At 32.1% G+C, this 13808-nt stretch overlaps 1 protein-coding gene across 2 annotated transcripts; it reads left to right on the forward strand.

Moving 5' to 3' along the window:
* Positions 1-5129: 5129 nt before the first annotated feature.
* Positions 5130-13516, forward strand: LOC114407552 (arginine--tRNA ligase, cytoplasmic-like). Of its 2 annotated transcripts, XM_028370694.1 has the most exons (18): positions 5130-5275; positions 5375-5439; positions 5581-5732; positions 5843-5918; positions 6036-6137; positions 6340-6558; positions 7592-7672; positions 8691-8774; positions 8874-8978; positions 9561-9739; positions 10125-10209; positions 10626-10812; positions 10994-11063; positions 11568-11637; positions 12099-12188; positions 12477-12545; positions 12754-12855; positions 13171-13516. In XM_028370694.1, exons 2-18 carry the CDS (start codon positions 5428-5430, stop codon positions 13279-13281), a joined length of 1794 nt encoding a protein of 597 aa, XP_028226495.1. In that variant the 5' UTR covers positions 5130-5275; positions 5375-5427; the 3' UTR covers positions 13282-13516. The 2 variants fall into 2 exon arrangements, with proteins under 2 accessions (XP_028226495.1, XP_028226505.1); XM_028370704.1 differs by lacking the exon at positions 5130-5275 and having other exon boundaries at positions 5282-5439.
* The last annotated feature ends 292 nt before the right edge of the window (positions 13517-13808 follow it).

The raw sequence follows: 13808 nt of genomic DNA on the forward strand, positions 1-13808 counted from the left end.
CAAAGAAGAAGAAGAATGAAGGACGCCGGAAAGAGCCACAAGGCGAACGGAAAGCTGTCGCCGGAGACTCGGAAGTCGGCGACGGGGCTGAGCGGATCGCCGAAGAAGGGAGGCCACGGCGGGAAGTTCACGTGGATCGGCCACGGCTACGAGCAAGTTGAGATGCCGCACGGTGCTATGGACGCCAAGGACCCGAACTTCGAGGATCCGGTGGAGATCGCCACCGTGTGAACGCGGTGGTTTCCGGTGGCCAGGTCTGTAAATAGTAGTAATTGGCGAAACGTGTTTTTTCGTGTTCAATAATGTGAAGCGAATCGGAGAAGAAGCGTTTTCTGTGATTGATTGTTATAGATCTGATCTATCTGCGGTATTTGGTAGTAGCATGGCACTTGTACATATATCGTCTTGGAGTTGGAAGTGCACTCGTATCCAAAACTATTTATAATTTTTTTGAACTTAAATATGTTTTTTTTCAAAGTAATTTAGTGTTGTTTTTTTTATTCAGTCTCTATAGGATGCGATATTTTTAAAGTGTTTTAAATCGTTTTGAAGTGTAAAAAAATATTTTAAACAGAAAAAAAATATTATCTAAAATACAGGATAAAAAATAATAAAATATATTTTACAAGGATTAAAATAAAATAAATTATTAAAAAGAAAACAATAAAAAATATTAAATTATAAGAACGAAAAAATATATTTAAATTTTTTTATATTAAATAAAACTTACAAGAGAAATAATATTGGAAAAAATGTATTTTTTTATGAGATTCATATTTTTTTATGTTCTACTTTAATTTAAATTTTTATTTTTTTATTTTTTTATTTTTATTCTTTAAATTAAACACCTAAGATCATGACTAGTAAGTATCTTTAGTTTTGGAGTGGGGGAAGAGAAGGATTATAAAAAAGATGAAAAATAAGTATAAATAAAGAAAAATTAGACGATTTTTTAGTTTGTTTAGAAGATTATATAAAAAACAAAAAAATATTGAGAAATTAAAGAATTTAAAAAAACTATTTAATATAGAGATTAGGAGAACATAAAAAAAGTCTGAATAATATGATTTAACGATCTCAATAAAAAAAAATAATTCCTTTAATGATTTGGATGGGTTACCATTTGTCAAAAATGAAACATGAACACAAAAGCCATGATGGGAAGTCAAATTGGCTTAAAAAAACTGCATCTAAATTTTGTTGCCGCTAAATTTATTTAATCGATTGTGATCCCAGATTTAAAAGGAGTGATTTGAATACTACTCATGAACGACGAACCAGTTATGACTCATGCACTCCGTCCCAGTGTCCCATGTCAAGGTTTTTATACAGGGGAGTTAATCAAAATATTGTGGTAAAAATAATAATCAATTGTGAATTAACTAAAATAATCATATTTAGAACAAATAAATTTCACTCTAATAATTTTACGCTTTAAATGAATTAATCCATTTTTAAAGGATAAATTAATTAATCTTTAACTTAGACTAACTAAACTTACTTTTGTATCAAAATGTCATGATTGAATGCACTTAATGCTCTATCTTTAGTTTCTTTTCTTGTAAGAGTGAGTGAATACTGATAATGGATGAGGGTGCACCATGGTTTTTATATATGTGCCCCTTACGTGGAAACTTTGAGGAGTCTTCCTCCCATCTTATCCCTTACGTTGAAAGATATCTGTGTATTCTCTCATCTCTTGGGTACATAATTCATCAACTGCAACAACAATCCTGGTTTTCCGTTTACCAAGAGTTCTACGTCCCTTTCATCCACATAAGCATCAGAATATTGAAATGAGGATGCAAACCTGAAGAAAACAGGAAATATTATCGTCATTAAGTTATGAAGGGATCACCCACAGTTACGGTAACAGTGAGTAAATAGCTGGAAAACATATAAAGTGACACCATATTGTATTTCATCCTATCATATGCATATTGTATATCATCATCACAAATAACAATAAAATTTTAAATCTTTATATACTTGGGACTTGGGAGGACATGAACTTTAGTATTAAAAAAATGTTGTAACCAGGTGTGCAAATAAAAAATAAGAAAATAGATAAATAATTTAAATGGTTGAAGTTGTACACACCTGCCAAGAAAAAGAAAAGACAAAAAGGAAAAATGACTATACTAAACATGACAATCAATAAACATGACTTTCTCCGTGTTCAAGTAGATATGGGAAAAGAATCTCCCATCACATTTTTTAAGTAAATAAAAATAGTATTAGGCATCAACAATATTCATTTCTTATTAAGTTTATTTTGATCAAGTAACACTAACCCTCTATAAGTCAAAAAGTTTTTCACACCTATAGTTTCATTATCTGTCATGACTGGCAAGAAAAGCATGTCAACAATCAATTTAGGACTCTTGGCAATCGTATGATCAGCTCGTGCAATTCGTCGCTCTCATATAGCTTCCTCACTTCGTTGGCGTCGCCAATGTACAAGCCACCGACAAAAATGCTTGATAGCGTCAAACTCCAGTGGATAAGGATCCATTGGTGTTTGACGCTATCGAGCAATTTTGAGTTAGGATTGATAGGGTTTTAATCTTGATTAGGATTACCAATGAATTTTGAATTGATAGGGTTTTAACTCTTGAAATTTCGTATTGTAGGGTTCAACAAGGTTTTGGAATTTCACTTGCAAGGTTCAAGGAAAAAGTAAATTGTTAAGGAATTGCTTGTGTATGATATTTGTACTTTAGTTCTTTAATAGTATAATTAAAACAACTAAATGTAGTTCCTCTTAAGGACTATAAAATATGTGTGTGATTCTCTCTTTGTCAAATCCTTAGTTTTGTGGATAAATCTTGATATTGAAATTAACATGTGTGGGCCATAAAATTTTGTTTTCTAAGATTTTTGAATTCATTGATTCATTGTGTTGTTAATCTTTTACAACAAATCTTTTGAAAAAAAATTGATTTCACAAGGGGTTTAATTTTAATTGAATCTAAATAATGATTAGGTGAAAGTTTTGAAAATAATCTATTCAACTCACCCCTTATAGATTCCCAACTAATCCAACACTAATAAATATTTTTAATTAGTTTAAAAGTTTTAAATTAATGCCTTTGATAAATAATTACAAAAAGTATGAAAAGAAAAATAATAATAAAATATATATTTAAAGATAAGGGGTGTTCATGGGTACATCCTAAGGCTGAAAATAAGTCAAGCTCATCTGAGTTCAATTTAGTTTAACTCGGCTCGTTAATATTTAGCTCAGCTCAAAATTCGACATGACCATTTTTTCCAGCTTGAACTTGATTCTATTAAAACTCACAAACAACTTGGTCCAGCTCAAATCACATGAATCAATGGTAAAAAAATTTAAATCATATACATTTCATTTTCTTAATTTATTAGTAGATTTTAGATAAAACGATTGTTTAATCTGATTAAGAAGGCAAAACTCAAGGTATTCTATTAGCCTTGTAGGGCCACAACGTGTGACAATAAAAAAATATAATTACAACTAAAGTCTACAAAAAAAAAAAAAACTATCCCATCCTACATATATAAAATAATAGAAAACTCAATCAATTACGTTATATATATATATATATATATATATATATATATAGAGAGAGAGAGAGAGAGAGAGAGAGAGAGAGAGAGAGAGAGAGAGAGAGAGAGAGAGAGAGAGAATTCACGAAGCAAACGAGTTGAACCACACAACTCAAATTCGGCTCATTTATTTAACAATCTCGATTTTTAGTTCAAGTTCAACTCATTTGATTCATGAATTAAGTTCTTAACGAGTTAATTATCAAATCGAGTTTTCAATTATTTTTGAGTTAATTTGATTTATTGGCACCCCTAGGTACAAATAACTGTAAACTGATTTGACTTAAATCGACCTAATAGACTTTGAAATAGCTTTTTTGAGTGTTTTGATTGAACTCATCTCAACTCAACATGTTTATGTACGAGTTGAATAAGATATTTTTTTATAATAGTTTTAATTTTTAAATTATGAATTCAACCTATTGATTTGACATGTTATTAAAATTATTATTATTAAATATATTTTTGGTCTCTCAAAAGTGGGTTATTTTTGTTTTTTATCCCTTAAATTTAAATTTATTTTTTTAGTTTCTTAAATTAGAAAATTATTCTTTTTAGTCTCTCTTGATGGTTGTTTTCCAGTTTGGATGCAAAATATTTTCATTAGAGGAGACACTAAAAAGAGCACTTTTAAAAGTTCTAGGAGTAAAAAATAAATTTAAATTTAAGAGATAAAAATAACACTAGACTAAATTTAAGAGATAAAAAATATTAAGACCATTATTTATATATACTTTTAAATTAAAAAATCAAACATTAGTGATCATTAAATATTGATATAACATCACATAAGTGTCAAAGTAATTAACTTGAAAGTAATTTATATACATTTTTCATCCTTATTTCAAATATAGTTTTAGAAAAATTTAAAAATATTGAATATTCAGTTCCTATTAATTCAATCAAACCAATCTATTTATGATCGGATTAATTTAGTCTAGGCTTCACAATAAAATTATCCAAATTCAACCCAATTTAATTTAGACAATTTTAATTAAGTTGAATCATAAATTTAACAAAATTAACATAACTCAACCTCCCAATACCCTACTTAGAGATCAATAATTAAAATAATAATAAATTTATTTGGTCTTTCATTTCATTGATGTTATCTTTCTCTCTCTTATTTTTTTTATCCAATAGAAATCAAAATTTAAATGATAAATTAATTATTACAAAATATAATTACATAATTTTTAGTTGATGTAAATGTAAGAATTAGGATAAGATTATATATATATATATATATATATATATATATATATATATATATATACTTTATATTCATACATGTTTTATTAGTTACAGTGATGCAATTAAACACAATTTTTTTTTATTTTTTGAAAAAAATTGTATGAGAATCTTACCCTTAGAATAATACTAGATAAATTATATAATAGTTTTCAAATTTTAATTAATTAATTATTATTATTAATAATAAAGAAGTGTGTTAATGTGTTATAGTTGTAAGAAAAAAAGAAGAAGGGTGTTATTAAAAGTCCCTCTCAATGGTGGGCCTGAATATTGGTCCACGTCAACAGCCACCGGCCACCGGCAACAGTGTTCGTTAGGGTTAGGGCTGTTTTGGAAGTTAAAAAAAAAACGCTCACAGTTGCGCCGTTATCGCGCTCCCATCATTTCTTTTTCTTCTCCCTCAACACAACACACTCACTCTTCTCTGCTTCTGGTTCGTTTTCTGTAAACTCACCTCTCTCTTCCTCTTCATTTCCTTACTTTTTAACACAACGTCGATTCGTTCGATTCTTATCATTTTTTGTGCAAATAGATTCACCGAACGTTGCTATTTAAGAACCACAATCCGTTTCCATTTCCATTTCCATGGCGTATGTTGTAAGTTCACTCAGCTTCTTCCATCTCCAAACTAACCAACTAATTTGCAATTGTTTTTCTTTTTATTGTTGTTGTTGTTTTGATTTTTTCTTAATTAGCTTACGCGTTTGTTTGTTTGTTTGGAATGATATGATTTTGCAGGAAGTAGATTGTCCAGCTAGTGTTAAGAAGCAGTTGGCGAAGGAGTTTGAGGAGTCTCTCCGGATAACCGTGCCTGATGAACCCGATGTTGTGCCTTCTATTGATCCTTGCGCTGCCAACAAAGCTGGTATTAAATTCGCTGATTATCAATGGTTAGTTATGTGTGAATTGCGATATGCATTTAGGGTTTTAATTTAGTTGCGCCTTGTGTTGGTAAAGTTAAGATGCTAACTAGTGGACATTTTCATGTATGGTGGTGCAGTAATAATGCAATGGGTCTATTTGCTAAGATGAAAGGGAAGCAGACAGGATTCAGGGGTCCCCAGGCAGTTGGACAGGTATATATAGTGAGACAAAATTAATTCCCTTACTTTTTTGCATTTCACCTTACTAATTATTGATTTTGATTTTTTTTTTTGGAAAATGATCATAAATGTGTGTTTTTGTTTGTGTAGGCCATACTTAACCATCTTCCGCAGTCTGAAATGATAGAATCATGCTCTGTAGCTGGTCCTGGGTTTGTGAATATTGTCTTGTCGAAGAAGTGGATAGCGCAGGTGATTGCATTTTCTATCTTATAATCTTTAGTTAGAAATGGTATGTAGACATTATTTAAGTCTGTTTTTATTGTTTGGGGGAGCGGGTGTGTCTGAAACATTGTGTTCATTGATTGCAAGGGTGCTATAAGATTCTCATTTTTTTATTATTAGTTTATTCACCACTCTCTGTTAGTACTTAACAAAAAAATCCCTCCTGCAGAGGTTAGAGAGGTTGCTGATTGATGGTATTGATAAGTGGGCACCTCGACTTCCCGTGAAGACAGTTCTGGTTGATTTTTCCTCACCTAACATAGCAAAGGAAATGCATGTTGGACACCTGAGATCTACCATTATTGGGGACACATTAGCTCGCATGTTTGAATTTTCACGTGTGGAAACTCTTATCCGCAGAAATCATCTTGGTGACTGGGGGACTCAGGTAGAATTATCTTCTAAAGTAATGCTATCTGTGCTGTGAATATGAAAATCCTGCATGTTTAATCCAAGGTTAAATGGTTTATGTGACTTGTTGTGACTAAATCTTTGACATACACTGAAAAGTAGATCCCTTCATATAATTTGTGGCATTGAGTAGCATATTTGCAACAGTAATTTAACATAATTATGTATGTTAGCATTACTAGGCTTGACACTAATTATGTTTGGGACAGTGGCTGATGTAAGTTGCTTTTCTAATTGTCTTCATGAGCAAGAACATGTATTACATCCTTCCTAATTTGATGAAGGTATGATATGTGTTGTTGGATAGCCACCTTAGTTGCTGCTTCTTTGGGGGCTGCCTTAGTTGCAGCCTGAAGGGTGTTGTTTAGTTTGCATCGACTAGAGATATGACTTAAACAGAGCTTATAAGCTTGGACAGCCCTCACCTTACAATCTGGTTTTGTGAGGTTTGGTTAGGCCTAATACTAGTTACTAAGATTGTATCATAGCCTATCCTAGAATCTAGATCCATTGTTTGGCCTCCCCCAATTGCCATGCTCCTGGCCATTAGCCTTGGGTGTGAGAGGGAGTGTTGTAAAGATGCCTTAATTGCCCCTAGTCCACCTTAGTTGTGCCTCTTTGGGGGCTGCCTTATTTGCAGCCCCAAGGGTGGTTTTTAGTCCCACATTGACTAGAGATATGACTTAAATAGAGCTTATAAAACTTGGAAAGTCCTCACCTTATAAGCTGGTTTTGTGAAGTTGAGTTGGGCCCTAAGACCAATTTCTAAGATGTGTTCTGTAATACTATGCTCTCTTGTGTAGCTTTAAGAAATTAATGTCCTAAAGCACTGCTCTCTCTCTGTCTAAAGAAAATAATTTAGATATTGAACTATTTCAATTAGTTGCTAAATATGGAATATACATTGATTTTTATAGGGTTGTTTGTGTGACATATTTGCTTGAATCATAAAACAATTTTCATTTTGATATTGGTATCATATGGCTCAAAGTCCATGCATTTGTTTACAGTTTGGGATGCTAATAGCACACCTCTTTGACACTTATCCAAACCCAGAAGATTTTAATGAAGCAGCTATTGGGGATCTTCAGGTGAGAAAATAGATGAATTGAACTGTCTCCATTTATTCTTATTCTTATTTTTATTTAGATGTTTAATCCTACATTGTTTTCTTGATATTTCTTTATTCAGACCTGGCATTCTTTTTTGAGTTCAGTTGTTGAATTAATTTCTAATTTCAAAATGGAAGTAAAAACTATGCAATCCAAACATAGTTATTAGAATCGTATGGTTCACGATTCGAATCCTACAATTTGATATGATTCAACTACCCATCAGTTTGTATTATAATATCATATATGTCTAGTAATTTTGTTTTAGAAGACTTATGGTTAGGTTGCTTTATCTATTTCTAGTTCTAGTTTAAAATTAGTATTTATTACATTGAACACTATATATTATCTTTATGATATTTTTGAAGTATTTTTTCACTGTCTATGAATCTTGCAATTTGATGCAAAATATAATTAACAGTTCAAATATAAGCTTGGCAGTCACCATTTGAATTTCTATTTGACAATCTAGAAATTAATTTGCTATAATAGCCATTTACCGTAACTAGGAAATACAAGGTTTTATTTTCAGACATGCAACAGCGTGAAAGAAAAATAATCGGTGCCTGAAAAAGAAGTGATCTGTTTTATCTGCATGTATTGCTTTAAATGGTTATTCTATGCTCTGTTTGTGAATAAACTTTGGGCATAATGGATCTGCTGATTGAAATCAGTTCTATACCTCTATAGTCAGTCACCTTTCTTTTAATTAAAAGTAGAAAGAAGCTAATTAGCAAAGGAGTGAAGTTAGAACAATTGTTTGGGTTATGTTTTATTATTAATGTTGTTCTTTGTCAATTCTTATAACTGATGAACCATCAACCTTGAAATGGAAATGCTTATAGGTCTTGAGGGACAATATTCTCGTCAACTGTCACTTAGTTTTTAACTTGGTTGTTTTTGTCAAATATATTTCTATTATGAAGCTTTTTGTTTCACTGGATAAGTGAATTATCATTAGTGATTCTGAAATTTGTGAGAGATGGTGCATTTTTAGGCATTCTATAAAGCCTCCAAAGTGAGGTTTGATAATGATCCTGAATTTAAGTTGAGGGCACAACAGTCAGTGGTCCGGCTCCAGGTAAATTATATTGAGAGCTTTCCTTTTTTTCCTCCTTTGTTCGTAATATCTTAACGAACTTGGTTTTAAATTTAATATATGTATTAATTTTGGCTTCAGAGTGGAGAAGAAAAGTATCACAGGGCATGGCAGCAAATTTGTGATATTAGTCAGGCTGAATTTGAAAAGGTCTATCAACGTCTTGGAGTTCGATTGGAAGCAAGGGTAAGGCTTCTAGTTTCCTTTTTTTACTGACTGAGTTCAACTGTGTCTATTGCTTTCCCCGGGGGGGGGGGGGGGGGGATATTCTAAGCTTTTTTATTTTTAATATTTATTTTATTTTTTAATGAGTCATATAAGCACTACAGCACTACCAACTCTATTCATGGTTAGTATTTTCTGGATTAGATTTCTGTCTTTTGACCAGATCTCCCATATTCTTTCTAGTTTCTATTAAGTCTTGTGTCTGTTCTCAAACTAGCCTAAGAAAAATGAATAATTTTTTCTCTGAGAAGCTGCTTGATAACTTAGATTTTCTGTTCCAATTTTATTGTCAACTAAGATTGAGATGAGAATTTTGTAGGAAACACAATTCATTTACTGGCCTTGACATTTGTAGCCAAAATTATCAACCTTTCAGCTTAAAAAGCATTGTTTTTGAGCTGATTATGTGATGACGTGCATAAAGTGTAACAATAAATTAGTGTAGATTGAATAAATAGATTTTTGTTGTAATTATATGTTTTTGTTTGATTGAATAATTGTGTCATTTTACTGAGTACTGAATGATAATATATTTGGTTACAGGGAGAGAGCTACTATAATGATTTAATCCCTCAAACTTTGGAGAGATTGGATAATTTAGGACTGATTGAAGAAGATGATGGTGCTCGTGTGATATTTGTTGAGGGTGTAAATATACCAATTATTGCTGTGAAAAGAGATGGTGGCTACAACTATTCTTCAACTGATCTAGCAGCACTTTGGTTAGTTTGCACTTTCAGTTTTTTAACAAACACACACATACTGTTAAAGTTGCTGGATCACTTGAGTGGTCAAAATTGGTTATCGTTCATCAGCATGTTTGCTTCCTTGTTTAATCAAAACCGATCTACATCCATCAGAAGCTATATAAACAGCTTCTGCGTATTTTACGTATTAGACATGGTGAGAGAATGTTTGATCCCCATTATTAATCTGTTCCAAACATGCATATGTCAAATTTACTTATCTTTTGAATCTCTGTATACTCTGCCTTTCATGTAAACTTTCTGTATATAACAACTGCGGGTAATATGAATATGGAACTGGAAATACGTTGACTGCAGAAAATAAACTGTAATGATTATCTGAGTTACTTGAATCATGTAGGAATCGTCTAAATGTGGAAAATGTTGAGTGGAATATATACGTTACAGATGTTGGGCAGTGGCAACACTTTGATATGGTTTTTAAGGTATATCTCAGTTCTTGGTTTTTATGGTTTCTCTTGGCTACCACGATTTTTTCTTGTAACCAGAGCTCTTTCTACTTGCTTTTTTCAGTAGTGAGTTGCCCTTGATTATTGATGTCTCTTTCTTTTGTTGATAGGATATAGCATCCTTGGCTAATTATTTTCTGTCCTAATACTTTTGCTGTTCATTTCATTTTTTTTCCAATATTCTATAAGAGAAAAGTCTTGAACCATGACATATTCCTGGTGCTACTGTGCATTATTCCCATGACATGTTTCAATTTGTTGTTGTTAAGTTGCCATTATTTTTTCAATTTTCTAAAAGAGAAAGCTCATGGACCATGATGTATTTCTGATGCTACTTTGCATTTTTCTGATGAGATAAAATATGTTAGACATTCCCTCAAATCTTCTTTCAGGCCTTTAGGCGTGCAGGATGGCTGCCAAATCATGAAAATGAGTTCCCCAAATGTACTCATATTGGTTTTGGTCTTGTTCTTGGGGAAGATGGAAAACGATTTCGGACACGCAGCAGTGAAACTGTTAGATTGGTTGAGTTGCTTGATGAAGCCAAAAGGCGTTGTAAAGCTTCCCTCCTCGAGCGTGGTAAAGTACTAGTTGCCTAGTCACCTACTGCAATTTTTACTTCTTTCTTGTCTGCATGCAAGCATGAACGAAAGGAAGTTTTTGCTTGACTATATTGTATGAGTGTGTGTTCTTTCGAATCCCATTTTTTGAGATTCTAGACACTTAGATGATTAATCTTTGAAATCATATGCACTTTTAGATGCTGTTAAAGATTGGTCTGAGGAAGAGATCGAAAAGACAGCAGAAGCAGTTGGTTACGGGGCTGTTAAGTAAGCTTCTTTAACTCAATCCTTTCTCCCCTGCTGTGTCATTGGTTGTTTCATTGTAGTTGTATTATCTTGTGTTAATTTATGGAGATGTATCAGCTAATAATTTCCTGTTGATGGATTTTCTTAAGCTGTTGTATAGTATATATGGTGCTTTAAATTCTGAACTAATGTCTGAATCCTGTTAATGCATACTAATTTCAATTTGTGTTTTCTGGTTGTATGTGGTAAGTGCTAAATCAAATAAATCAGAACTAAATATATGAGTTTATTGGGTTTTTACCATTCTGTGATTCTGTGAATTTTCCTGCTAAATTCTAGTCCGGGTATTATATTTTTGTTTGACAGCTATGAGGTGCGCTTATAGTTAACTTAATATTCTACATATCGCTTTTCTTTGACTTGACAAATCTTTCACTTGGAGTTTACTTTTGCCTGTAATGGGAATGCAACATGAGTTGTAGGCTTTCAGGTCCTTATGATAGTGTCTTTAATTTGTGTTTGCAGGTATGCTGACTTGAGGATCAACAGATTAACGAATTACACATTCAGCTTTGATCAGATGCTTAATGATAAGGTGCATTCAGTGTATGCTAGCATAGTTCAGTAAAGAAGTTTTTAGATCATTGACAATTATTTATGGCTGCTGTGCCACTTTTATTTCCCGTGTAACAAGCATCAGATGAAGTATAGGGTAACTTTGAGATTAATGTGTGGTTGGTAACCATGGATGGTAAATAGCACTGTGTTATAATTTTGATAAAAATAAAATATTGGATTGATAACTGACCGTTAATATGTTGAAGTCACATCCTTGGATGTTTTCTTCACTGGTTATCGGTTGCACATCTCCGTCTAGAGTGTATCCTTCACCCTAAGAAATAGGAGCCTTTTTTAACTACAACTATAACTGTTAGCACCTTATTAACAATGGGTGTTGGAACTGCTAAGAAGAAATGTTGAGACTTCTGTTTGCTATTGTTGAACTCTCTTTTCATCCCCATCTAAACTTGCTGATCCAAAGTTGTCATGAAACAGGGAAATACTGCTGTTTATTTGCAGTATGCGCATGCTAGGATCTGTTCTATTATGAGGAAATCTGGTAAAGATATAGAAGAAATAAAGAAAGTAAGTTATTTTTCTTCCCCGGATGATGATTTACTACTTTATTAAATGTCATAATAATCTAATATTCGATTCAATTGTTTTTCTAACTTGTCCTTAATTTGACAATACAAAATAAGAGTTGTCTTTGTTTACACTCTGCTAGGGTTGACTTGTTGCTAGTCAATTTTGTTCTCATCTATTATAATTTTCATGACTTTGTATATATAGTCAGTCAACTGAATATCGAGTATCATCAACTTGTGCACATTCCTTAATACATGTTTCATTTTCAACAACTTTGCGTGACAGAATGGGAATATAGTGTTGAATCATGAAGATGAACGTGCATTGGGGCTTCATTTGATACAATTTCCTGAGGTAGGAAATGTGAATAGCACAAGTTATTCTTGAGCTTTAGACGCTTGCATGCTAGTAATGTTTTGAATTTTGTTACTGGAACTCCATTTTCTTTAAATAAAAGACTTTGGATATTTTTGGCTATGCTATCTTGACATTTCTGTATATTGTTTTATAATCCAGAAGATACTTACGAAGATATTTCGGCTGTGTTGTTTTATTCTTTCAGGTTTTTGAGGAGTCGTTGACCAATTTGTTGCCCAATGTGCTGTGTGAATACCTCTATAATTTGACAGAAATCTTTACAAAAAAATTTTATACTAATTGCCAGGTATACTTCTAAAGTCATAACTTTATGCTGTTTTCTATGCACTTCCTATTCCTGTTTTGTTGTAGTGGTATGCATAAAATCGCCAAGTAGCATAACTGTTGTATTTACTGCGAAAGATGTTAAAGATAGATTACTATTTTGATTATAAATACCTGATGGTGGGTTATCAGCTGAAATTTCTCTCTTCGCCTTAAAACTTTCTCAAATATTACTTCTTGTTGGGTGTCATAGAATCCTAGGTGCAATGTTCAGTGAAACGGGAAAGAATGATGTTAGATTGAAGCCATGAAATTCAACTTGTTTTACCTTTGGCAGGTTGTGGGGTCGCCTGAGGAGACTAGTAGACTCTTGCTATGTGAAGCAACAGTGACTGTGATGAGACAATGCTTTTATCTCCTTGGAATTGAACCTGTATACAGGCTATGACCTACCTGAAGAGCTTCAAATGCAAATTTTTGCAACAGATATTATTTTTGTCTGCGCTGGTGTAGGAAACTTGTTCTTGCTAATTAGCTGTTCCCTAGTGTTTATGAAGGGAAAGTAGGAAAATAGTGAACGAGATGATTGTAATTTTACTCAAAAGGCTCTTTAAAATTTAATTTGATGCTATACCGACGGTTTCCTTTAATTTTTAGGCTTTGTATCAGTGATTTTCATTCTACGTTACTTTTGATCATTTTGTTATTTATTTCGTTGATTTTAAAATTTATTCGGCTGAAATTTTTGTAATAAGAAGGCTAAAATAAATTGCCCAGATATCCTTTAAGGTTTTTATTTAAAAAGTTTTTTTTTTTGCAGCTTATTAGGCTAATCTATATGTTAATTATAGAGGTATTTTTAGTTATAATTATTATAAAATAACTTAATGTTTATCTTAAAGTAATCTTATAGTTTACTGATATTTTATTGTGATCTATTTAGTTTTTTTATCTTATTTATTTTATTTAATTTGA

This window comes from Glycine soja, chromosome 1, assembly GCF_004193775.1.
Source record: "Glycine soja cultivar W05 chromosome 1, ASM419377v2, whole genome shotgun sequence".
In the NCBI taxonomy this organism is placed as follows: domain Eukaryota; kingdom Viridiplantae; phylum Streptophyta; class Magnoliopsida; order Fabales; family Fabaceae; genus Glycine; species Glycine soja.